General features: G+C 45.5%; 1 protein-coding gene across 3 annotated transcripts in view; it reads left to right on the forward strand.

Annotated features, from left to right (window-relative positions):
* The window catches only part of LOC137320253 (neurocalcin-delta), a 357,975-nt gene extending 330,883 nt beyond the window's left edge, over nucleotides 1-27,092 (forward strand). For all 3 annotated transcript variants that reach the window (XM_067982028.1, XM_067982030.1, XM_067982029.1), the window contains 2 exons: nucleotides 15,439-15,544; nucleotides 26,823-27,092. In XM_067982028.1, the coding sequence (XP_067838129.1) occupies nucleotides 15,439-15,544; nucleotides 26,823-26,920 (204 nt within the window). In that variant the 3' untranslated portion in view covers nucleotides 26,921-27,092. The remainder of the gene's footprint in view (nucleotides 1-15,438; nucleotides 15,545-26,822) is intronic.
* The last annotated feature ends 615 nt before the right edge of the window (nucleotides 27,093-27,707 follow it).

Here is a 27,707-nt window from a genome sequence, read left to right on the forward strand (position 1 = left end):
CCCACATTTACTTTCGCTACTCTCTTCCTTTTTACATGTAGAAGCTATTATAATCTGTTTTATATTTCTAACTAATTTACTCTCATTCTATTTTCTCTCTTTTTCAATTTTTTGGTCGTCCTTTGCTGGTTTCGAAAACTCTCCCAATCCTCAGACTTACTACTCTTCTTGGCAACATTATAAGCCTCTTCTTTTAACCTAATAGAATCCTTAACTTCTTTAGTTAGCCACGGATGGATCACTTTGCCTGTGGAGTTTTTATTTCTCAATGGAATGTATATTCATTGAGAATTATGAAATATTTCTTTAAATTTTCACCATTGCTTATCTTTTAATCAAATTTCTCGATCAACCTTAGCCAACTCGCCCCTCATACCTATGTAAGACTCTAGTTTTGGACTGAAGTACGTCACTCTTGAACTCAATGTGAAATTCTATCACATGATCACTCTTCCCCAGAGGATCCCTTACTATGAGATTACTAATTAACCCTGTCTAATTACACAATACTAGATCTAAAATAGCCTGTTCCCTGGTTGGTTCCACGACGTATTGTTCTGGGAAATGGTCTCGAATGCATTCCATGTTGCCCATAAGTTTAGCTAAAAGCTGGCAATAAGAAGATGACATTTTCTCTAAACCAGGCGACAGCGCAATTTAATTGGAGTTTGTCCTGTCGTAGCTGCTTTTTTCCTTTTTAAATGAGGAGTGAGACAAAAGGGAGGTTTAAGAAAATCTTATTAGTGTCTATTTCATTTGTAAGATACGCAAGTTTTACTGGTAGTCTCTTAAAGCTTACACTCCTGGCTTCTTCACAATAACCTACTATGAGCTAGCTGTTTTTTTGTAATGATTTAATGTTGCATGCATCAGACCATCTATTCCAGTCTACTTCAGGATAAATTCTCCAACATATGTGTGTACATATATATAGATAGATATAGGAAAGGTCTATAATAAAGCTGTAATATTATTTGTAAATCTTTCCACAATGTTAATGCAAACTCCATAACTTTAAATGCAGAATTGAAATAAACTCCATATCAATTACACATCATTAATTGAATGAATAAACAGAAGTTGCTTTTTGATATAACAAATCCATTAAACCTGTAAATGTAACTGAGCACACTGTCCTGCCACCACACGCGGCCATCTGCACCTCCCTGCCCCCTTGTATGCCAACCACCACATGTACATTGTCCAACTGCAATGGACATACTGTATTGCTATACATCCTAACTTTTTTAATCCATTCTTGGAATATGGGCATTGCTGGCAAGGCTGATATTTATTGTCCATCCCTAGTCGTCCTGAAAATACAGTGGTCGGCTTTCTCTCTTGAACTGCCGCATCAGTAGTTGTCTAATACAACTGAGTGGCTTGCTAGACCACTTCAGAGGGCAGGTAAGAATCAACCACGTTGGTATGGGACTAGAGTCACGCATAGGCCAGACCGGGTAAAAGCAGCAGGTTTCCTTCCCTAAAGGACATTCGTGAACCAGTTGGGTTTTTATGACAATCTGAGAGCTTCATGGTCACTTTTACTGATACCAGCTTTTTATTTCCAGATTTTTTTTTTAAACTGAATTCAAATTTTCAAACTGCTGTGGTGGGAATTAAGCTCACATTCTCTGGATTATTAGTCCAGCACAATAACCACTACATTACCATACCTGCCACCATGCTTATGTCAGTTACTACCATGCATATCACTCTACCACAACACCCATGATCTAGCATGGTTATCTTGCCATCATGCATGCTATCTGTTGTCATGCATGTCACTATACAGAATGCTGTGCGGGTACACACCTGTCACTCATACAACCAGTCACTAACTCACTCACTGAACAACTAGATTTTATTATATTTTATAATTATTTTCCTTCCTGCAGCGTGATCCTTATTCGATTTTCAGAGCTGGAATCCTGGGCTTCTCTTCACTAATGAGTTAGAAAGAATGAACTTCTAAATCATAAGAATGTATAAGACAGAAAAAGTATGGTCCATTTGGCCTTTCCCAGTGTCCAGGAAATATCATCCCACAATACCATATAAGTTATTCACCAGGAACTTATCCAACTCTCTCTTGAACTTGCTGATACAATCAGCCTTTATTGCCTCCTTTGGCAATCCATTCCTTGCCTTTATCATCCACTGTGTAAAATAATTAAATCTAAACTTACTTTTCACCCTCCCTCTTCTGAGTTTGACACTTTGTCCACTTATTGTAGAATCTTTGACTTCATTAAATATATTGATCTGATCTTATCCCTTTAGGATCTTGAATACTTCTCTAAGATTACCCTCAGCCTTTTCTTCTTGAGTGCAGACATTTCTATTTTCTGCCTCTCCTCAAAACTCAGGTGCTTAATCTCAACTATCAGGATAAGGGGTCGGCCATTTAAGACTGAAATGAGGAGGAATTTCTTCACTCAGAGGGCTATGAATCTTTGGAATTCTCTACCCCAAAGGGCTGTGGATGTTGAATCATTGAGTATAACCAAGGCTGAGATAGATAGATAGATTTTTGGACTCTAGGGGAATCAAGGGATATGGGGATTGGGCGGGAAAGTGGAGTTGAGGTCGAAGATTAGCCATGGTTTTATTAAATGGCAGAGCAGACTCGAGGGGCCGTATGGCCTACTCCTGTTCCTATTTCTTATGTTATCAATTTAGTTGTCCTTTCCTGCACCCTCCTCAATGGATGTCTTTCTCAGAGTGCAGTTGCCAGGATAGTATACAGTACAATTGTACACAGGAAAGAAGTCAAAAAAACAATTAGGAAGCAAAGAGGAACTAGCAAATTAAATTATCAAGGAATATATAAAAAGAAATAATAAAATATTCTACAAACACAAATAATAAAAGAAAAATCAGGATAAGGATAGTATCATAGTATGTTACATCACAGAAGGAGGCCATTCGGCCCATTGTGCCTGTGCCAGCTCTTTGAAAAAGCCATCCAATTAGTCCCATTCCCCTGTTCTTTCCCCATAACCCTGTATTTTTTTTCCCTTCAAGTATTTATCCAATTCCCTTTTGAAAGTTACGATTGAATTTGCTTCCACCACCCTTTCAGGCAGTGCATTCCAGATCATCGTAACTTGCTGTGTGTAAAAAAAAAAAAAAAAAAAAATTCCTCATGTCGCCTCTAGTTCTTTTGCCAATCACCTTAACTCTGTGTCCTCTGGTTACCTAACTTCTGCCACTGGAAACAATTTCTCCTTATTTACTCTATCAATGTCGCTCATGGTTTTGAACACCTATCAAATCTCCCCTTAACCTTCTCTGCTCTAAGGAGAACAACCCCAGATTCTCCAGTCTCTCCACATAACTGAAGTCCCTCACCCCTGGTACCATTCTAGTAAATCTCTTCTGCACCCTGTCTAAGGCCTTGCCATCCTTCCTAAAGTGTGGTGCCCAGAATTGAACACACTACTCCAGCTGAGGCCTAACCAGTGTTTTATAAAGGATTAGCATAACTTTCTTGCTTTTGTACTCTATGCCTCTATTAATAAAGCCCGTGATCCCATATGCTTTTTAACAGCCTTTTCAACTCATCCTGCCACCTTCAAGGATTTGAAATTATACCCTGTATACCCAAGTCCAGGTTATTAATATATATCAAAAAGAGCAGTAGTCCTAATACTGACCCCTGGAGAACATCACTGTATACTTCCCTCCAGTCTGAAAAACAACCGTTCACCTCTACTCTCTTTTGTTTGTCCCTTAGCCAATTTTGTATCCATGCTGCCACTGTCTCTTTAATCCCATGGGCTTTAATGTTGCTAACAAGTCTATTATGTGGTACTTTATCAAATGCCTTTTGAAAGTCCATATACACAACATCAACTGCACTACCCTCATCAACACTCTCCATTACTTCATCAAAGAACTCAATCATAGAATTATAGAAAGGTTACAGTACAGAAGGAGGCCATTTGGCCCATCGAGTCCACGCCAGCTCCATGCAAGAGCAATCCAGTCCTACTCCCCCGCCCTATCCCTGCAGCCCTGCACATTTTTTCATTTCAAGTACTTATCCAGTTCCCTTTTTGAAGGCCGTGATTGAATCTGCCTTCACCACCCCCTCGGGCAGTGCATTCCAGATCCCAAGCACTCGCTGATTAATAAAGTTTTTCCTCATGTCACCTTTGGTGAGTGGGCAAATACATGGCAGATGCAGTATAATGTGGATAAATGTGATGTTATCCACTTCGGAAGGAAAAACAGAAAGGCAGAATATTATTTAAATGGTGATAGATTGGGGAATGTTGATGTACAAATGTCCTTGTACACCAGTCACTGAAAGCAAACATGCAGGTGCAGCAAGCAGTTGGGAAGGCAAATGGAATGTTGGCCTTCATTGCAAGAGGATTTGAGTACAGGAGCAAGGATGTCTTACTGCAGTTATACAGGGCCTTGGTGAGACCACACCTGGAGTATTGTGTACAGTTTTGGTCTCCTTACCTACGAAAGGATACACTTGCCATAAAGGGAGTGCAGCGAAGGTTCACCAGACTGATCCCTGGGATGGCAGGACTGTCAAATGAGGAGAGATTGGGTTGACTCGGCCTGTATTCACTTGAGTTTAGAAGAATGAGAGGGGATCTCATTGAAACATAAAGTGGCTAAAGTATTGGACAGGGGAATGTCAATGGATGTTATTTATATGGACTTCCAGAAGGCATTTGATAAGGTCCCACATAAGAGACTGTTAGCTAAGATAGAAGCCCATGGAATCGAGGGAAAAGTACGGACTTGGTTAGGAAGTTGGCTGAGCGAAAGGCGACAGAGAGTCGGGATAATGGGTAGGTACTCACATTGGCAGGATGTGACTAGTGGAGTCCCGCAGGGATCTGTCTTGGGGCCTCAATTATTCACAATATTTATTAACGACTTAGATGAAGGCATAGAAAGTCTCATATCTAAGTTTGCCGATGACACAAAGATTGGTGGCATTGTAAGCAGTGTAGATGATAACATAAAATTACAAAGCGATATTGATAGATTAGTTGAATGGGCAAAACTGTGGCAAATGGAATTCAATGTAGACAAATGTGAGGTCATCCACTTTGGATCAAAAAAGGATAGAACATGGTACTTTCCAAATGGTAAAAAGTTAAAAACAGTGGCTGTCCAAAGGGACCTAGGGGTACAGGTACATAGATCATTGAAGTGTCATGAACAGGTGCAGAAAATAATCAAGAAGGCTAATGGAATGCTGGCCTTTATATCTAGAGGACTAGAGTACAAGGGGGCAGAAGTTATGCTGCAGCTATACAAAACCCTGGTTAGACTGCACCTGGAGTACTGTGAGCAGTTCTGGGCACCGCACCTTCGGAAGGACATATTGGCCTTGGAGGGAGTGCAGCGTAGGTTTACTAGAATGATACCCGGACTTCAAGGGTTAAGTTATGAGGAGCGATTACACAAATTGGGGTTGTATTCTCAAGTTTCGAAGGTTAAGGGGTGATCTGATCGAACTTTATAAGATATTAAGGGGAACAGATAGGGTGGATAGAGAGAAACTATTTCCGCTGGTTGGGGATTCTAGGAGTAGAGGGCACAGTCTAAAAATTAGAGCAAGACCTTTCAGGAGCAAGATTAGAAAACATTTCTACACACAGAGTGGTAGAAGTTTGGAACTCTCTTCCGCAAATACTAGCTCAATTGCTAAATTTAAATCTGAGATAGTTAGCTTTTTGGCAACCAAAGGTATTAAGGGATATGGGCCAAAGGCAGGTATATGGAGTTAGATCACAGATCAGCCATGATCTTATCAAATGGTGGAGCAGGCTCGAAGGGCCGAATGGCCTATCCCTGCTCCTATGTTCTATGTTTCTATGTTCTTTTGCCAATCACCTTGAATCTATGTCCTCTGGTTCGTGACCCTTCCGCCAATGGGAACAGTTTCTCTCTATCTACTCTGTCTAGACCATTCATGATTTTGAATACCTCTGTCAAATCTCCTCTCAACCTTCTCTGTTCCAAGGAGAACAATCCCAGCTTCTCCAGTCTATCCACGTAATTGAAGTCCCTCATCCCTGGAATTTTTTTTTTATTCGTTCACTGGATGTGGGTGTCGCTGGCAAGGCCGGCATTTATTGCCCATCCCTAATTGCCCTTGAGAAGGTGGTGGTGAGCTGCCTTCTTGAACTGCTGCAGTCTGTGTGGTGAAGGTTCTCCCACAGTGCTGTTAGGAAGTGAGTTCCAGGATTTTGACCCAGCGACGATGAAGGAACGGCGATGTATTTCCAAGTCGGGATGGTGTGTGACTTGGAGGGGAATGTGCAGGTGGTGTTGTTCCCATGTGCCTGCTGCTCTTGTCCTTCTAGGTGGTAGAGGTCGCGGGTTTGGGAGGTGCTGTCGAAGAAGCCTTGGCGAGTTGCTGCAGTGCATCCTGTGGATGGTACACACTGCAGCCGCAGTGCGCTGGTGGTGAAGGGAGTGAATGTTTAGGGTGGTGGACGGGGTGCCAATCAAGCTGGCTGCTTTGTCCTGGATGGTGTCGAGCTTCTTGAGTGTTGTTGGAGCTGCACTCATTCAGGCAAGTGGTGAGTATTCCATCACACTCATGACTTGTGCCGTGTAGATGGTGGAAAGGCTTTGGGGAGTCAGGGGGTGAGTCACTCGCCGCAGAATACCCAGCCTCTGACCTGCTCTTGTAGCCACAGTATTTATATGGCTGGTCCAGTTAAGTTTCTGGTCAATGGTGACCCCCAGGATGTTGATGGTAGGGGATTTGGCGATGGTAATGTCGTTGAATGTCAAGGGGAGGTGGTTAGACTCTCTCTTGTTGGAGATGGTCATTGCCTGACACTTGTCTGGCGTGAATGTTACTTGCCACTTATCAGCCCAAGCCTGGATGTTGTCCAGGTTTTGCTGCATGCGGGCTCGGACTGCTTCATTATCTGAGGGGTTGCGAATGGAACTGAACACTATGCAATCAGCGAACATCCCCATTTCTGACCTTATGGTGGAAGGAAGGTCATTGATGAAGCAGCTGAAGATGGTTGGGCCTCAGACACTGCTCTGAGGAATTCCTGCAGCAATGCCCTGGGGCTGAGATGATTGGCCTCCAACAACCGCTATCATCTTCCTTTGTGCTTGGTATGACTCCAGCCACTTGAGAGTTTTCCCCCTGATTCCCATTGACTTCAATTTTACGAGGGCTCCTTGGTGCCACACTCGGTCAAATGCTCCTCTGCACCCTCTCTAAGGCCTTCACATCCTTCCAAAAGTGCGGTGCCCAGAACTGGACACAATACTCCAGTTGTGGCCAAACCAGTGTTTTATAAAGATACATCATGACTTCCTTGCTTTTGTACTCTATGCCTCTATTTATGGAGTCCAGGACCCCGTATGCTTTTTTAACTGCTTTCTCAACCTGCCTTGCCACCTTCAACAATTTGTGCACATATACCCCCCCAGATCCCTCCTCTTCTACCCCTTTTAGAATTGTGCCCTCTAGTTTATTTTGCCTCTCCTCATTTTTTCTACCGAAATGCATCACCTCGCATTTTTCCGCGTTAAACTTCATCTGCCACGTGTCTATATTCTCTTGAAGTCCATCACTATCCTCCTCACTGTTAACTACACTTCCATGTTTTGTGTCATCTGCAAATTTTGAAATTGTGCCTTGTACTCCCAAGTCCAAGTCAGTAACATATATCAAGAAAAGCAGTGATCGCAGCATCGACCCCTGAACACCACTGTACACCTCCCTCCAGTCCGAAAAAGAACAGTTCAATTCTACTCTCTGCTTCCTGTCATTTAGCCAATTCTGTATCCATGTTGCTATTGTCCCCTTTATTCCATGGGCCACAATCTCAATAGCAAGCCTACCTTATGGGATTTTATGAAACGCTCTTTGAAAATCCATATACACCAGATCAACTGCATTGCCCTCATCTACCCCCTCTGTTACCTCATCAAAAAACTCTATCAAGTTGGTTAAACACGATTTGCCTTTAACAAATCCGTGCTGGCTTTCCCTAATCAATCCACACTTGTCCAAGTTAATTCTGTCCCGGATTATCGTTTCCAAAAGTTTCCCCACCGCCGAGGTTAAACTGACTGGCCTGTAGTTGCTGGATTTATCCTTGCACCCTTTTTTGAACAAGGGTGTAACATTTGCAATTCTCCAGCCCTCTGGCACTACCCCCATATCTAAGGATGCATGGCCAGTACCTCCGCAATTTCCCCCCTTACTTCCCTCAGCATCCTAGGATGCATCCCATCCGGACCAGGTGACTTATCTATTTTAAGTACAGCTAGCTATTCTAGTACCTCTCTCAATTTTTAGCCCATCCAGTATCTTAACTATATCTTCCTTTACCAAGACTCTGACAGCATCTTCTTCCTTGGTAAAGACCGATGCAGAGTACTCATTTAGTACCTCGGCCATCCCCTCTGCCTCCATGAGTGGATCTCCTTTTTGGTCCCTAATTGGCCCCACCCCTCCTCTTATTACCCGTTTACTGTTTATATGCCTATAGAAGACTTTTGGATTCCCTTTTATGTTGTCTGCCAGTGTATTCTCATGATCTCTCTTTGCCCTCTTATTTCCTTTTTCACTTCCCCTCTGAACTTTCTATATTCAGCCTGGTTCTCACTTGTGTTATCAACCTGACATCTGTCATATGCCCCTTTTTTCTGCTTCATCTTACTCTCTATCTCTTTTGTCATCCAGGGTGCTCTGGCTTTAGTTGCCCTACCTTTCTCCCTCATGGGAATGTACCTAGACTGTACCCGAACCATCTCCTCCATAAAGGCTGCCCATTATTCAATTACAGTTCCGCCTGCCAATCTTTGATTCCAATTTACCCGGACCAGACCTGTTCTCATCCCACTGAAATTGGCCCTCCTCCAATTGAGTATTTTTATTTTAGAGTGGTCCATGTCCTTTTCCATAGCTATTCTAAACCTTATGATACTATGATCACTGCTCCCTAAATGTTCCCCCACTGACACTTGCTCCACTTGGCCCGTCTCGTTCCCTAGAACCAAGTCCAGCAATGCCTCCTTCCTCGTTGGGCTGGAAATGTACTGGTCGAGAAAGTTATCCTGAACACATTTCAAAAATTCCTCCCCTTCTATAATTGTTAACCCAGTCTATATTAGGATAGTTGAAATCCCCAGTTGTCACTACTCTATGGCTTTTGCACCTCTCTGTAATTTCACTCCAAATTTGCTCCTCTATCTCCTTCCCACTAGTTGGTGCCCTATAGAATACACCGAGTAGTGTAATTACACCTCTTGTTCCTTAGCTCTAACCAAATAGATTTCCAGGACATCCTCTCTCCAGCACTGTGATATTTTCCTTAATCAATACTGCCACATCCCCCCCCCCACTCTTTCTTTCCTTCCCTATCTTTCCTGAACACCTTGTATCCAGGAATATTTAGTACTCAATCCTGCCCTTTTTTGAGCCAGGTCTCCGTTACCACAACAGCATCATATTCTCATGTCACTATTTGTGCCTGCAGCTCACCAACCTTGTTTACCACGCTTCGTGCGTTTACACACATGCACTGCAAACTCATCTTAGACTTTGTTTTACTCTTTCGTGGTCTGACCCCATCTAATTACCTTACTATTTCTTACTCTAGGGCTATCCTTCTCTCCCGATCCCTTGTGCTCCTTGTTTCCCCTTTCTAATGCTACATCCTGGTGCCCATCCCCCTGCCAAATTAGTTTAAACCCTCCCCAACCACACACAGTACTAGCGAACCTCCCTAATCAAGATAGTCAAACACGATTTTCCTTTAATAAATCCGTGCTGACTTATTTATTAGGCCATACTTTTCCAAGTGCCAATTAATTTTCTCCTGGATTATTCTCAGTTTCTCCACCACCAACGTTGGGCTGACTTGCCTGTAATTGCCGAGTTTATTCCTTTTTTTTGAAGTGGGCTGTAACATTTGTAATCCTCCAGTCCTCTGGCACCGCTCCCATATCTAAAGTGGATTGGAAGATTGTGGCCAAAGCCTCCACAATTCCTACCCTTACTTCCCTCAGTAACATAGGATGCATCCCATCTGGACCGGTGACTTTTGTACTTTGAGTACCTCCTTTATCTATTTTTATCCAATCCAATATCACTCCTACCCCTTCCTTTACTGCTACAATGGCAGCTCTAATGAAGACCGATGTGAAGTATTCATTTAGTTCTTCAGCCATGCCCTCTGCCTCCACAAGATGATCTCCCTTTTTGTCCCTAATCGGTCCCACCCTTCCTTTGACTACCCTTTTACTATTTATTTGTTTATAAAAGACTTCAGGGTTCCCTTTTATGTTAGCTGCTAATCTAGTCTCATACTCTCTCTTTGCCCCTTTTATTCTCTTTTTTAGATCTCCTCTGTACTTTCTGTATTCAGCCTGGTTCTCTACTGTATCCTGACCCTCATAAGCCTCCTTTTTCTTTTTCATTTTAATCTCTATATTTTAATCATTCAGGGTGCTCTAGTTTTGGATGCCCTTCCTTTCCCTCGTGAGACTGTGTCTACTCTGTACCCGAACCATCTCCTCCTTGAAGGCCTCCCATTGTTCAATTACTGTTTTGCCGACCAATTTTGGATTCCAGTCCACAAAGTCAAAATTCCTTTTTGACTCACTGAAATTAGCCCTCCTCCAGTTAAGTATTTTTACGTTTGATTGTTCCTTGTCCTTTTCCATAACTATTCTGAGCATAATGATATTATAAACACTGTTCCCCAGATGCTCTCCCACTGAAACATGCTCCACCTGCCCCACTTCATTCTGCAGAACTAGATCCAGCACTGCTTCCTTCCTCATTGGGCTGGAAACATACTGATCAAGAAAGTTCACCTGTACACATTTCAGGAATTCCTCCCCCTCTTTGCCCTTTACACTGTTACTGTCCCAGTCTATATTGGGATCATTGAATTTCCCCATTATCATTATAGTTCTTGCATCTTTCTGTAATTTGCCTGCAAATTTTCCCCTCTCTCTTCTTCCCACTATTTGGTGGCCTATATTTTACACTCAGTAGTGTAATAGCTCCTCTATTGTTCCTTAATTCTAACCAAATAGATTCTGCTTTTGACTGCTCAACTACACCATCTCTTTTCGGTGCTATAATTGTTTCTTTGATCAATACTGCCACCCGCCCCTCATTTCTTTCCTTCCCGATCTTTCCTGAGTACCAATCTTCCCCTTCTTTGAGCCAGTTCTCTGATTATTGCTACTATATCATAGTCCCATGTGGCGACTTGAGCCCGCAGCTCACCAACCTTATTTACCAGGCTACGTACATTTACACACATGTACTCTAAACTCAACCTTAGTCTGCTTCGCATTTGCCCCCTGTTTGATCCCTCCTATTTCTGAACTATTCTTTACTCTAGTGCTATTTGTCCCTCCCAGTCCGATGTGCACCTTGTTTCTCCTCTCTAATGTTACATTCTGGTGCCCATCCCCCTGCCAAATTAGTTTAAACCCTCCTCCACAGCACCAGTTAACCTCCCGGCGAGAACATTGGTCCCAGTTCTATTGAGGTGCAACCCATCCGGCCTGTACAGGTCCCTCCTGCCCCAGAACTGGTTCCAATGCCCCAAGAATATGAAGCCCTCCCTCCTGCACCATTTCTCCAGCCACACATTAACCTGTCTCATTCTATTCTTGCTGTACTCATTAGCACATGGCACTGGGAGTAATCCACTACCTTTGAGGTTCTGCTCTGGTAGATTACTACCTTTGACAAGTTTCTTTTTAACTTCCTCCCTAGCTCCTGAAACTCTGAATGCAGGACCTCAACCCTTTTCCTTCCTATGTCATTGGTTCCCACATGGGCCACGACATCTGGCTGTTCCCCTCCCACCCTCCCCTCAAAATGTTCTGTATCCTCTCAGTGATGTCCTTTACCCTAGGATCAAGGAGGCATCATACCATGTGGGACTCACGTCAGTAGTTGCAGAACCACCTGTCTATCCCCCTGACTATCGAATCTCCTGTAACAATTGTATCTCTTGTGCCTCCCTGTGCAGTCGAGTCCACCACTGCACTGTGGATTTGCTCCTGACTGCACTCCCCCGAGGTGTCAACACCCTCACTGGTATTCAGCACTGAATACCGGTTTGTGAGTGCCACACTCCCAGGGGACTCCTGTACTGCCTGCCTGTTCCTCCTAGTCTGTCTGGTCACCCACTCCCTCTCCGCTTGTACTGTCTGTAGCTGCGGGGTGACCACCTCCTGAAACTCAGAGCTCGAGCAGTTGGCGGCATCTCCTCCACATGTGAGTTTGCAGGAAACACAAAGTTGTGGCTAAATGTTACAGTTTAACCTGGGTCGAAGTGATGAGGCAAAATTTGATGCGATTTTTGGGTGCCAAAAAGGATGGGGGGAGAGGACTGCAGCATGAGGTATCTTGACAACAGCCAGATCAGAGATTTCACTCATGAATTAACGTGCAATGTTGCTTCCGTTTCTTTCTCCTTTTAAGAAGTGCAATAGCATGTATGCTCAAACATTTATATGTACTAGTAGTGGCTCCTGTGGCGTAGAATGATGAATTTCCATCTCAGTTGTGCCTTTGCGGAGCATTAGAGGATGCATTTGTTTATGATTAGATGTTCTATCTATTCCTCATAATAAGGTTCTTGAAAAGTTACGTCAAGTGTTCGCAGATTTATTAAGTATGTAGTACATGTAGTAGTACTTAAGCGTACTCTTAATCGTATGTTACCTCCATTCACATCCGATGATTAGGGAATCAAATTCATTACTTAGGACCCCGATGCCATTTTGACTGCCTACTAGGCAGTGTATCCTCCATGGGGTTCTACTCTGTAAAACCTGGCAGTATAGCAGAGGAGACATGAAAAGGTGAGTATTGAAATTACTTTTGTAGTCCAGGAGGAGCAGGAGTGCTCCTCAGGGCTCCACGATAATAATGAGGGTCGCTGCCTGCCCAGGTTGTCCCCCACCCCCCCACCTTGTCCCCACCAGCCCCTGCCTTGGAACTATTTTTCCTACTGCCGGGTAGGCCTCTGGAGCGCCCAATATAGCATTGGCCCAGAGCTGGCGAGCAACAGCGGGGGGCCCCCGTTTAGTATCCGCTCACTGGCGGCATGGCAATGAGGCCACGCTCTCAAAATGGGCTGGCCCTCCCGTTGGTACTATCGGAGTGCAGTTTGGAGGTTGAGTTGCCCGGGGTTACTCTTAACCAATCTCTTAATGGCTTTACAGCAGCATTAACAGAGGCGTGGAGGACAGGCTGCATTCCAACTCTCATAGCTGGCCACAGTGCATGGTCTGGGGAAACCGGGAATGGAGAAGTGGGGGTGGGGGGGAAAGAAAAGCACTTAACTCACAAGCTGCAGAAGACATTTGATGCTAAAAGGTTTAAACTGAGGGCTGCAACCTCTTAACAGCTGTATGCCATTGCCATAGTGATGGTGACGTCAGCTTGACAGTACACTACATCCACTATGATCCCTAAAGTAATCTCTTTAAAGTGTTTACTGGTAGTGATCTTTATATAAACCAATTTCTATACCAGGCTCTGTCTTTGAAGCTGTTAAAAAACCTCTTTTTTTTGTTGTGAATTACGGGGATAAAAAACAATAGGCCCATTGGGCCCACTCCTTCCAATAGATTGTGCACAGTTTATACTTCATAGCAAAAAAGGATAATGGATCCATTTTGTTGTTCTAAATATTAAAGTTATCTGTACTCTTGGTGAATTGATTGTAGTCACCAAGGTGAGAGATGTCAGTGGTGGACTGTAAACATTTATAATCACCCAGTGTCAGCATTAAACTCTCCCAGGGTCTCACATAGCACAGCCAGCCAGAGAGTAGCGTTTTCCCTACTCCGCTCCAAAGTCAGAAAAGTGTCCCCATTTGCACCAGTGTGAAATGTTCCTTTTCACACAACCTTTTAAAAGAGAGGCAAGAGATAGAAATCCAGCGAATCTGAATTGAACCAAATTTCAGATTTATCGTATGAATCTGAACATATAATTTTAGAATGGGGCAATAGATTCTTTGGAATGCCTCAAAGAAACCTTACTGGCTGTTTGACCATCTCCCTCCCACAGCCTTTTTTTTCTCCATTCTTATTAAAAGAACGAGTTTGATAAAGAGCAATGAGCTGCAGCAGAGCAAAGGAATCTGCAACCTGCTTGCACTATTCTCAGGCTGCAGCATGGAACATGAATAGAAAGGTCCAGAGCGTTGAAACGGTGCCACTTAGAGGAGCATCATTGTCCTATGTTATGAGTAGTGTGATGAGAGTTTGCACTGGAAATATTTGCAGTTGTGTCACTCTAGGCTACTTGATAGAGGCTTGAAAGTGGGATTATCACATTCCAGGGTTTCTGACTGCACCTCCATGGGAGGTTTTTGGTGTAAATTGTGTTAAAAATGCTACTATTTAGTTAAATACAGCCTTCAAGGTGTTAAATTCACAGAATAATAGAGGTGGGATTTGTAATTCAGTATTCAGACGAGGCACCTGAACCAGAGTGCTTTAGACGATGAAAGTTAGTTTAGAGATTCCAGTGAATCTTCACAACTATTGAGGTGAGCCCAGCACAGGGTGTCTGCTGAGAATGGGAGAACGGTTAGATGGTTTGGTTGACAGGCTCACTGGCGAATCCTTGAATCGCGGACGGTGTGGAGGGCCCCACTCTTCCACTTCCTATGAATACTCAGAGAATATAGAAGAAAAAAGAGCTAGCTGAGCAGTCAATCGGCCAGTCAGGTCTGGGGAGGAAGCCTGGCCCAGCGAGGAAAAACTTGCTCAACTCAAACCCAGAGCCGGTCAGAAACAGAAGGCCAACCAGGAAAAGTTAAGTAAGCCCACTAATAGGGATAGAGTGGTGTATATTTTATTATTTTTCTTGTTCTCAATGAGGGTTCTGTCATTTAGTTGAATCGAGGTAAGATTTGATTATAACTGTTACTCAGTACATTGACTCGCTGTCTGTAAAATAAAGCAACTTAATGATTTATATCTGGCCTCGCCTCACTAAAGTGTTTCAGTCTGCCTTTGTAAAGATTGGAGAAACGCACATGAGGGTACGTGTGAAAGATATGACATTCGGTTCAGATCATGAGGGAGGTACTATTGATACAATCTTGGGTTTCACTATCGTATAATTTGATATTGGGCAACACTGGCACATTCTTGAACGTAAGACACTTGGACTTGGGAGTGACCAGCCTCACTGTACCAAGAGGACATCTAAGGCGTACCCGAAACATGTAACAGGGAGCAGGTCATCTTCACATTTTGTTAGCCTCAGAAAGGAACATGAAGATCATTTCATCCAAATTTTGCACACCTAAGATATAAACCCCCAAAATAAACACTAGATTAATATCCAAACTCTGCTTGAAGTAGCTGATGGTTGAGAACCCATATTGATAGAAAACTGCTTGATGTACCTCTAATTTTATGTAGGCAATCTATAAGATGGTTTCTTCTGTGATGAAGATGCCAGAAGATGAGTCGACACCTGAAAAAAGGACAGAAAAAATCTTCAGACAGATGGACACCAACCGTGATGGTGAGTTTATGGGGTCTACCTAGGACTTCCTTTTCTCTCATCTCCAGTCTTGAACTCTTACAAAATGTCTTCGAACAGTAGCCCATCATTATAACCTTCTCTTGTATAAGACACGCTGGGGTACATTTTCTGACTGATGATGCTCACGTACAAACTCTTAGAATAACTGCGTTAATACCAGAGATTAAAAAGGAATGAAAGGAATTTAGTACAAGCATATTCAGCATTTGCACAGAAGCAGCGCCGGTTGGAAACTATACCCTGTTGTCTAATGGCTCTGTTTTTAATAGAGGAGTTACGGAATTTGCTGTCTTATAGCACACCCCTTTTTTTAACAAGGCATTGTATTCAAAAAAAAGAAAAACAAAAGTTGATCAGTAACAATGTTGTACACTTCTCACCAACATGACTAGTTGAAGAGCAGTAAGTAAACACAAAATGTTACATTAAACCAGTTCTCTTTAAGTCCTGCTGTACACTATTTTTAGAACACTTTTTAACTTCGTCATAAAAATTCCTATCTGTGCTATTTTAACACAGATGTTGATCCGATTGGTTATATACGCAAAATGATGCTGTTTGAGGTAGTGGGTGCACTAAAAATAGCACACACAGGAATTAAATGCCTCCGTGTTCTAGTGGCCTTTTATATTGCCTGACGTGGAAAGTTACCATCACATTTAGTATCTGCCATATCTCCCTTTCTCGCCCACCTGAAGACTATGATTCACGCTAGAACACGGATCTACAGGCACTCGCAATCCTCTGATGCTTAGGCCCAAGTAGCCATTCTTCATATGTGAGCCTGACACTGAGTGCTTTTCTTTGCCCCTCCAGTTTCATCCTCCTTTGCTGAAGAGGTTCAGTACTACAAGATCCTTTTTTAGTAGCAGCTCAAGTGGACATCTTTCATGTATGGGCCTTTGAGCAATGGCATGCTAGTCAATCATGGGGAAAAGCACTGTCACAGCTGAGCACACTCATACTCTTTCCAGTAGGGGTCACGGAATAGAAATCAGGAGTGGGAACCTTAGCTGATTTCTAGTCATAAGCCCACCCCAACTGAGATCAGCTGAGACCAGCAACTGGATGTGGGGTCTTTTGGTTTTGATGGATCAGTTATAAGCAGCCTTTACAAATCAGTAAATGTCACACTGCGAATGTTGGCAAGCTGCTTTTTTTATTCACTCATGGGATGTGGGCGTCGCTGGCAAGGCCGGCATTTATTGCCCATCCCTAATTGCCCTTGAGAAGGTGGTGGTGAGCCGCCGGCTTGGACCGCTGCAGTCCGTGTGGTGAAGGTTCTCCCACAGTGCTGATAGGTAGCGAGTTCCAGGATTTTGACCCGGCGACGATGAAGGAACGGTGATATATTTCCAAGTCGCGATGGTGTGTGACTTGGAGGGAAATGTGCAGATGGTGTTCCCATGTGCCTGCTGCCCTTGTCCTCCTAGGTGGTAGAGGTCGAGGGTTTGGGAGGTGCTGTCGAAGAAGCCTTGGTGAGTTGCTGCAGTGCATCCTGTAGATGGTACACACTGCAGCCACGGTGCGCTGGTGGTGAAGGGAGTGAATGTTTAGGGTGGTGGATGGGGTGCCAATCAAGCGGGGGGGCTGCTTTGTCCTGGATGGTGTCGAGCTTCTTGAGTGTTGTTGGAGCTGCACTCATCCAGGCAAGTGGAGAGTATTCCATCACACTCCTGACTTGTGCCTTGTAGATGGTGGAAAGGCTTTGGGAAGTCAGGAGGTGAGTCACTCGCCGCAGAATACCCAGCCTCTGACCTGCTCTTGTAGCCACAGTATTTATGTGGCTGGTCCAATTATGTTTCTGGTCAATGGTGACCCCTAGAATGTTGATGGTGGGGGATTTGGCAATGGTAATGCCGTTGAATGTCAAGGGGAGCTGATTACACATTCTCTTGTTGGAGATGGTCATTGCCTAGCACTTGTCTGGCGCGTATGTTACTTGCCACTTATCAGCCCAAGCCTGGATGTCATCCAGGTCTTGCTGCATGTGGGCACGGACTGCTTCATTATCTGAGGGGTTGCGAATGGAACTGAACATCAGCGAACATCCCCATTTCTGACTTTATGATGGAGGGAAGGTCATTGATGAAGCAACTGAAGATGGTTGGGCCTAGGACACTGCCCTGAAGAACTCCTGCAGCAATGTCCTGGGGCTGAGATGATTGGCCTCCAACAAACACTCAACCAGGTTGTTTGTTTATGGACTAATATCACAGGTGAGCCTGATGCTTTCTCCATGAGCCACCCACATATTTGCACTTCTAGCAAGCTTAGAAGCAGGAAACCTGGATATATTTTTCCTCTCCCAAAGGCTGCCCCCACCTCTATTTCTGCAGAGAACAGCTAACTCTTTGCAGATCAGAGACCGAAGGTGTAATTTACCTGATGATATTTTTCATAGGCTCTGTTATGATTTGGGCCTTCTCCCAATTTTTACCTTGCAATCATGGCAGAAAGACCCTTTTCATAAGCAGACTGACTCTTCTACGAACTGAAACTTCCACCCCTATGTGTGGTGTGAGTGGGATAGCATGTTATAGTAGTTATCTCTTACCTATGGTATAGTGCACCTATATGGGAAACCCCACGCTTTCTCTGCCTACTAGAAAGGACAGTAAATACCACAGCATCAGACCATCACTTTCAGGCTAAAACTAATAATCAGATTTTTTTATTTAAGATAATTTCACAGAAGCAGACTGATGTAACAAGTCGCTGATAGAAGAAAATAATAACAATAGAATATCCACGGGAGTTAAAATGTCTTTTTCCAGAATGTATTAAATAATTTATTACATAGTAAGGTATTTTGATAAAATAGTCTTTCTGATGTGATGCTATACGTGGGCAGTGCAATCCCATGAAGTTCAATGTCAATTCCAAAAACTGAACTGAAGATATTGAGAAAAGGCTGCAGTATATATTCCAGACCAATGAGCAAATTGGATTGATGCTTTGAACAATCTACATTTAAGCAAAGTCCCCTTGATGGTTCAGCCATTTAGATGTAATGCATTTGTCTGTAAATTTACATAATTTGACATTTCCCAGCAACTGAAACTATACTTATGCCTGATTGGCATGATTTAGAATCTATAAATAAAATACCCATTGTCTTGCAAAGGACCAATAATTTGATTAGCATTTCAAGCCAAGCTTCTCCATCTTGGCTAATCTGCAGATCAAAGAACCTGCCTGTAATTTTCAGATATCTGGTCTTCATTTTGAAGTTGAGTAGGAAAAAGCAGCTTCCATCTTAACTCTAGTTATTTCTAAAACACATTCACTCCACATATCTACGATGATATGAAATATATAATACAGAAGTCAGCTAAATCATTACAATTGCAACCATGGGGAGGTGGAATGAGGATGAGGAGGACCATGTGCCCACCAAATATTATGGGTTTGGGATATATCTCCCTCTTTTTCCTCCAAAACCCATAATTGCTCCTGATATCTCCCCCAACTCTTTATGTGTGGTTGCATCTCTGGTACAATTCAGTACCTAGCTGTACAGTGCATTCACCTACTTGGACATCGGGGGAGGCCATCTCCCTCATTCTTGACAGGCAAAATATTTTAGTTGGAAATGCTCTGCTGGTGATCTAGATTAATTCATAGTGAAAGGGCATTAGGACCAGGTGGTAACATGGGGTGAGAAATTAAATGAGATTTGAGTACATATTTTTGCAGTTCAATGATGGAAAGAGTTTGCCTAAAATACACAGTTAAGTCTGATGCCACTCAAGGAAACAGAGGCCCCAGTATTAGAATGAAGGTGGGATGATAGCGGGGGGCGGTGAATGGGCGTGCGGGTAACCCGACCAATAAAAAATGTTCGTTTCCCTCGCGATCACAATTGAATTGGTGCCGCTTAACGTGGCTTCCAGGCTTGCCGTCGGAAAGCTGTGCAGCAGGCGAACTGCGGACCCGCGTCACAGGCTGTCAGCTGGAGGAGCTCTATTGAAAGGGCCATTGCTCCAAAGGCTTTTGCTGGAGCAAAGATCCACACACCACAATGGAGCAGCACAGGGGCAAGGCTGCTCCAAGGTTCAACGAGATAAAACACTTCCTCCTCCTCACTCCAGGTGCTACTGGCCGGGGTGAAGAGGAGGAGGGAAGTGTTTTACCCCACGGACGGGAGGAAGTGGCCTGCCTCTGCCACCAAGAAGGCCTGGCTCGAGGTGGCAGAGGAGGTCACCAGCAGCAGCAACATCTCCCGCACCGGGATCTAGTGCTGGAAGCGCTTCAATGACCTAACTAGGTCAGCAAAAGTGAGTACACTTATTGAGTCTCCTGCATTCCGTGTTGCACATCACCGCCTGCCCCACTCCCAACTCATTCTGCACTGCCAAGACTAGTCCATCACATCACTCCTCGCACCCACTTAAGGCTCATCCTCAACTTACCTTCACTTCCTCAGCATTTCCTCACCTCCCCATTCGTCACCCCACCACTACCACTCACCCCAATCCTCATCCAATGGGATGGCTCTGTCTCATACTCACCCTCTGATGCATCTCTTTCACGGTCAGCCGCACCCAAACCAATGCATTCATTGGTTGGCCACTTCACCATCACTCACTCACACATCTGTACTTTCTCCCTTTCTAGAAGAGAGTGCAAAATACACGGGAGAGGGCGAGGACTGGAGGGGGGCCGCAACAAGTAGTTGTCCTCGCAGACGCGGAGCAGGAGGCGCTGGAGCTCAACCGCACCCTCGAGTGCCTGTCCGTCGGGGACGGCAAGACTGGTACCCTACAAACGTCTGGTGACACAACTTTAATATTCATCACACACAATATGAATTGATGTTAACAGTGCTTGCCATCTTCAACACCTCAGTATGCTCATCGCAACATGACACATTTGTGATGATGCTTAATATTGCCTCTGTTCTTTTCCAGGCCCTTCAATGACCGCAGTGACGGCAGAGGGCAATTCCTCAGAGGACCTGTCAGCCTCTGAGGGCGCAACGTTACATCTCAGTGAGCCATCCACCAGCGCAGATACTCACACCTCAGTGGGTCCTAGTCCTCAGTTCTGGTGAGTCACCACACACAAGTGAGCGCGAGCAGATACTGGCAGCAGGGGCAGCTGTGGAGAGTTCGTGTCAGTGGAAGCACTCCTCTCCAGGCTCTGCTCAGTTGGACGCAGATGCTGAACCCCAGGGGCCATCCTTTAAAAGGAGAATGATCGAGGGACAGCAGCACATTTGCGAGGTACTGGAACAGGTGCCGCGCAGAAGATGGAGAAGTCCAACTCCTGCACGAGTGGAATGGTGGCACAGGTATGGGAGGGAATCTCTGAGATAATGTCACAGGGATGTGAGCAACTCTCTGAGATAGTGTCACAGGTAAGTGCGGGAATGTCTGCGATGGAGAGAAGGCTAGTCTCCGTTGAGCTTCAAGCACAGCTCACAAATGAGTCCATTCAGGCCCTAACAACGGTGAACAACATTCTGCCGCCTTAGACAGGCAGATAGATACACTAGCACCGGTCTTACAAGGCATCACACATGTCCTCCAAACTGTTCCCCAGCAGGGTGGTAGGAGTGGTGTGGCCCTGGGCCAGGGGAGGGATGATGGCGAAAGGGGACATCGAAGTTGGGACGGCACTCAAAGAACTTCCACGTCTCACCCATTGCCCCCCTCTCAACCAGTACCCGCAATGCTGCCTCCTCTCCAGGTGGCTGAGTCTGCCCCTGCACAGGTGTAGGTGGAGCAGTCTTTGGAGGGGCCCTCACAAGCTCCAGAGGGCATAGACCCAAAGCATCTAAGCAGTCAGGGCAAGAACATGAGCAACCTGCCACTACCTCTGCTGCAGCCACAGGGGATGCACCATGTGGAAGTAGTCATAAGACAAAGGCGAAGGTTTTGTGAGCACAAAGGGTTTGCACAAGTGTGTTTGACAGATGCTCAAGTTTTTCATTTATATTTGCTTTTAGTTAAAATCATATTAAATGTTATGATTGTCACCACTACTCCCAGGCCTTACCCTTTCTTGACTGGCTTTTGTGAGAGGGCCCTTTTATGAGGTTCACCATGAACAGCGACACTTGATGCCACCCGTTGGGTCACTTTACAGTGGGTGTATGTGTATTTGCAGGACTGTTTTGTACAGGGAGGGGTGGGCAGCCTGGTGTGGGCGCTGCTCTTTCCAGGTAGTCTGAGGACTTGACTCTTCACACTTTCTGATGTTCGGCGAACCGTTCACATATGAGTGACTCCCTGGCCTCACGAGCAGCCAGGTGAGCTGCTGCTCTGCCCGTGGCTTCCTCCTCCTCCTCCCCCTCAATGTGGATGGCGGATGTGGATGGGGCCTCCTCAAGTGGCACCCCTCTATGTTCTGCAGGGCACAACACACGACTATAATGCGTCCCACTCTGTCTGGTGCGTATTGAAGCGCTCCCCCAGAACGATCAAGGCACCTAAATCGCATCTTGACCAGCCCTATAGCATGCTCAGTTGCAGACCTGGTGGCGATGTGGCTGTAGTTATATCAACGCTGTTGCTCAGTGATAGAGTTCCTCAGAGGCGTCATGAGCCACGTGTGCAGGGGATATCCCTTAGGAGCCAGCCCTTAGGAGTGTTCAGTGCATGGAAGAGGGGCGGGATGTTGAATTCCCGGAGGATGAAGGAATCGTGGCAGCTGCCAGGGATTCTGGTGCACATGTGAAGGAATCTTTTGCGGTGGTCACAAACGAGCTGAGTGTTGATGGAGTGACAGCCCTTTTTTTTCGTTCATGGGATGTGGGCGTCGCTGGCAAGGCCAGCATTTATTGCCCATCCCGAATTGCCCTTGAGAAGCTGGTGGTGAGCCGCCTTCTTGAACCGCTGCAGTCTGTGTGGTGAAGGTTCTCCCACAGTGCTGTTAGGAAGGGAGTTCCAGGATTTTGACCCAGCGATGATGAAGGAACGGCGATAGATTTCCAAGTTGGGATGGTGTGTGACTTGAAGGGGAACGTGCAGGTGGTGGTGTTCCCATGTGCCTGCTGCCCTTGTCCTTCTAGGTGGTAGAGGTTGCGGGTTTGGGAGGTTCTGTCGAAGAAGCCTTGGTGAGTTGCTGCAGTGCATCTTGTAGATGGTACACACTGCAGCCACGGTGCGCTGGTGGTGAAGGGAGTGAAGGTTTAGGGTGGTGGATGGGGCTCCAATCAAGCGGGCTGCTTTGTTCTGGATGGTGTCGAGCTTCTTGAGTATTGTTGGAGCTGCACTCATCCAGGCAAGTGGAGAGTATTCCATCACACTCCTGACTTGTGCCTTGTAGATGGTGGAAAGGCTATGGGGAGTCAGGAGGTGAGTCACTCACTGCAGAATACCCAGCCTCTATCCTGCTCTTGTAGCCACAGTATTTATGTGGATGGTCCAATTAAGTTTCTGGTCAATGGTGACCCGCAGGATGTTGATGGTGGGGTATTCGGCGATGGTAATGCCGTTGAATGTCAAGGGAGGTGGTTGGACACTCTCTTGTTGGAAATGGTCATTGCCTGGCACTTGTCTGGCGCGAATATTACTTGCCACTTTACAGCCCAAGCCTGGATGTTGTCCAGGTCTTGCTGCATGCAGGCATGGACTGCTTCATTATCTGAGGGGGTGCAAATGGAACTGAACACTGTGCAATCATCAGCGAACATCCCCATTTCTGACCTTGTGGTGGAGGGAAGGTCATTGATGAAGCAGCTGAAGATGGTTGGGCCTAGGACACTGCCCTGAAGAACTCCTGCAGCAATGTCCTGGGGCTGAGATGATTGGCCTCCAACAACCACTACCATCTTCCTTTGTGCTAGGTATGACTTCAGCCACTGGAGTGTTTTCCTCCTAATTCCCACTGACTTCAATTTTGCTCGAGCTCCTTGGTGCAATACTCTGTGAAATGCTGCCTTGATATCAAGGGCAGTCACTCTCACCTCACCTCTGAAATTCAGCTCTTTTGTCCATGTTTGGACCAAGGCTGTAATGAGGTCTGGAGCCGAGTGGTCCTGATGGACCCCAACTGAGCATCGGTGAGCAGGTTATTGGTGAGTAAGTGACGTTTGATAGCACTGTCGACGACATCTTCCATCACTTTGCTGATGATTGAGAGTAGACTGATGGGGCAGTAATTGGCCGGATTGAATTTGTCCTGCTTTTTGTGGGCAAGACATACCTGGGCAATTTTCCACATTGTCGGGTAGATGCCAGTATTGTAGCTGTGCTGGAACAGCTTGGCTAGAGGCGCAGCTAGCTCTGGAGCACAAGTCTTCAGCACTACAGCTGGGATGATATCGGGGCCCATAGTCTTTGCTGTATCCAGTGCACTCAGCTGTTTCTTGATATCACATGAAGTGAATCGAATTGGCTGAAGACTGGCTTCTGTGATGGTGGGGATATCGGGAGGAGGCCGAGATGGATCATCCACTCGGCACTTCTGGCTGAAGATGGTTGCAAACGCTTCAGCCTTGTCTTTTGCACTCACGTGCTGGACTCTGCCATCATTGAGGATGGGGATGTTCACGGAGCCTCCTTCTCCCGTTAGTTGTTTAATTGTCACCATTCATGACTGGATGTGGCAGGACTGCAGAGCTTTGATCTGATCCGTTGGTTGTGGAATCGCTTAGCTCTGTCTATAGCATGTTGCTTCCGCTGTTTAGCATGCCTGTAGTCCTGAGTTATAGCTTCACCAGGTTGGCACCTCATTTTTAGGTATGCCTGGTGCTGCTCCTGGCATGCTCTTCTACACTCCTCATTGAACCAGGTTTGATCCCCTGGCTTGTTGGTAATGGTAGAGTGAAGGATATGCTGGGATATGAGGTTACAGATTGTGCTGGAATACAATTCTGCTGCTGCTGATGGCCCACAGCGCCTCATGGATGCCCAGTTTTGAGCTGCTAGATCTGTTCTGAATCTATCCCATTTAGCATGGTGATACTGCCACACAACACGTTGGATGGTGTCCTCAGTGTGAAGACAGGACTTCGACTCCACAAGGACTGTGTGGTGGTCACTCGTACCAATACTGTCATGGACAGATGCATCTGCGACAGGTAGATTGGTGAGAACGAGGTCAAGTAGGTTTTTCCCTCGTGTTGGTTCACTCACCACTTGCCGTAGGCCCAGTCTGGCAGCTATGACCTTCAGGACTCGGCCAGCTCGGTCAGTAGTGGTGCTACCGAGCCACTCTTGGTGATGAACATTGAAGTCCCCCACCCAGAGTACATTCTGTGCCGTTGCTACCCTCAGTGCTTCCTCCAAGTGGTGCTCAACATGGAGGAGGACTGATTCATCAGCTATGGGAGGGCGGTAGGTGGTAATCAGCAGAAGGTTTGACCTGATGCCATGAGATTTCATTGGTTCTGGAGTTAATGTTGAGGACTCCCAGGGCCACTCCCTCCTGACTGTATACCTCTGTACCGCCACCTCTGGTGGGTCTGTCCAGCCGGTGGGATTGGACATACCCAGGGATGGTGATGGAAGTGTCTGGGATGTTGGCTGAAAGGTATGATTTTGTGAGTACGGCTATGTCAGGCTGTTGCTTGACTAGTCTGTGGGACAGCTCTCCCAATTTTGGCACAAGTCCCCAGATGTTGGTGAGGAGGACTTTGCAGGGTCGACTGGGCTTGGTTTGCCTTTGTCGTGTCCGGTGCTTAGTGGTCCGATGCCGGGTGGTCCGTCCGGTTTTATTCTTATTGTGACTTTCTGTAGTGAGATTGTACAACTGAGTGGCTTGCTGAACCATTTCAGAGGGCAATTAAGAATCAACCACATAGCTGTGGGTCTGGAGTCACATATAGGCCAGACCGGGTAAGGGCGGCAGGTTTCCTTCCCTAAAGGACATTAGTGAACCAGATGGGTTTTTACGACAATCCGGTCGTTTCAGGGCCACATTACTGATGCTAGTCTTTTTTTATTGCAGATTTTATTTATTTAATTCTGTTGATGAGCGGTCCTGGCTCGTGTGGAGGTGCTCGTATTGCTATATGGGTGCAATCGATTAAACCCTGCATCCATGGGAAGCCAGCCACAGAGTGGAATCCCATTGCCCTCTCCGTATGGCTGAGGTCGTCCATGGGGAAGTTGACGTAGTGCGAGGCCCTGCGAAACAAGCCGTCGGTGACCTGCCTTATGCACTTGTGTGCAGACGACTGAGAGACCCCGGTGATGTCCTCGGTTGTACCCTGGAATGATCCGGAGGCAATGACGTTGAGGGCAGTGGTGACTTTGACAGCGTCGGGTAATGAGATGCCGCTCGGCCCAGCCGGGAACAGCTCGGCATGAAGGAGGCTGCAGATGTCTGCGACCACCTGGCAACTCACTCTCAGCCTCCGTATGCACTGCTCCTCAGAGGTCCAGGAAGCTGAGCCTCTGTCTGTAGACCCTGTTGCGAGGGTAGTGCCTCCTGCGATGTCGCTCTCTCTGTTGTTGCCCTCTGTGCTCTTGTGCAGGTGCCTGTGGTGCAGCACTGTTGCAGAGCTGCAAGTGGCGGATGTGCATGCTGTGCCTGGTGAGGCTGGTGATGTTGCTCGTCCTCGGATGTAGTGATGAATGCAGCCATGGTGCCCCCCCCCCCCCCCCCCCCATCCTGATGGTGTGAGTTTGAGGGGGTCCGAAAAACAGTTAAATATGTGTGAACAGAAGAATTCTGAGTGGAAAGTAAGAATTGTCAAAGATCTCGCAGCCAAAAGTTTGTGTGAAAGAACTGAGTGCTCTACAGCAAGAACTCGCTTTTTCTCCCCAAGAGTCAAACAAGCATTTGAATGTCCAACTGGCTGCTGGCTAAAACACGTCTGGTAGAACATGGAGTGTTTCCCACAGCACAGGAAACATGCTGAGGATGTTTGAAAATCGGACCGTTGCCTCAATGTGGACAAATTAAGTACTTCATGTACTTCAAGTATCTTAATTATCATCCCGCCGGCTTTAATTACTGGTGGGATTTCCGCATTCGGGAGGCTCGTGTGCGTACCCAGACGTGTCAGTGGGGAACCCGGATGTCTGCAGGTTGGAGCCGGGTTCCAAACCCGCTCAGGATTTCCGCGATTTTCGGAGCCCCCCGCCCCCCCCCCAACGCACCCGCTACTTCACTTGAAAATCGAGCCCAGAGTGGCTGTTCTGATACATTTTTTAAAATAATATTGTTAAAAATGTTGCATTGTGCTCGGAATAACTTCACTATACAGCACCTGTCCATTTGTCCATACTTTCCACTCGTCCAGTTTATTTGATTTAATCTTAAACGACTCATGTTTAGAAATTCTTCTCTTTTATTTTAGGAAAGCTATCCCTTGAAGAGTTCATCCGAGGTGCCAAAAGTGATCCTTCCATCGTCCGCCTCCTTCAGTGTGATCCCAGCACTGCTGGTCAATTCTAATTCCAAAATGAAAAAAATGACATTTAGTGTGACTGTATTTCTGCTTCCTGCCATTACATCACCGGTGGCTCGGTCACCTCTTCATGGCCGATTCTGCCATCTTTTAGCCCTGTTTGCTATTTAATTCTGAATTTGTAAATGGCTGTTTAATTAAACACTGTGTCTGGAAATATTACAGAACCTTTTTTCAGCTGTGTGAATGTATTGTTACAATAATTGTATTTACTTTGATCGGAAATCTCTTTTTTAATTTGAACTAGAAAGAGATGGGGAAATAGTTTATAAGGCTTTGATTTTATTTCTATTCAGGAAGGACTTGTAACCTTGCACCTCCTTAATCGCGGAACTGGAAGAGAGCAGATACTTGCGTCTGTGAGAGACGTGTCCTGGCACATCAGACGCCAGTTACTCTTCATCCCACTGCATTCCGAGAGAAAGCAAAGTTATCAATGTTGTTAAAAGCAAGCAGAAGTCAGTCAGGTGAATGATTATGTTGTAGCCCTTATAGAGTGCATCTCTCATACAAGGAGTCAATTGAACCCAGTGTTGTGAGAATTAAGAGAGTGGGTCTGTTATAAATGTGAGATCCAATTCCTATAGAACTGACAATGGGAGTACTCAAGTGCTCGAGCTGGAACTGCCTTCTGCTAAACTTGAGGTAGGTGAAGCCATAGTCTGACAAATATGAGTTTAAAGAAATGTAAAGGAAAACAAGCAGGATTATCCTGCACCCCTATTATGAGGCTTTCTGTCATAAGGCTGCTAGAGCTTCACTGCCAAAGTTTTT

This window comes from Heptranchias perlo, chromosome 3 (assembly GCF_035084215.1).
Source record: "Heptranchias perlo isolate sHepPer1 chromosome 3, sHepPer1.hap1, whole genome shotgun sequence".
Taxonomy (NCBI): Eukaryota; Metazoa; Chordata; class Chondrichthyes; order Hexanchiformes; family Hexanchidae; genus Heptranchias; species Heptranchias perlo.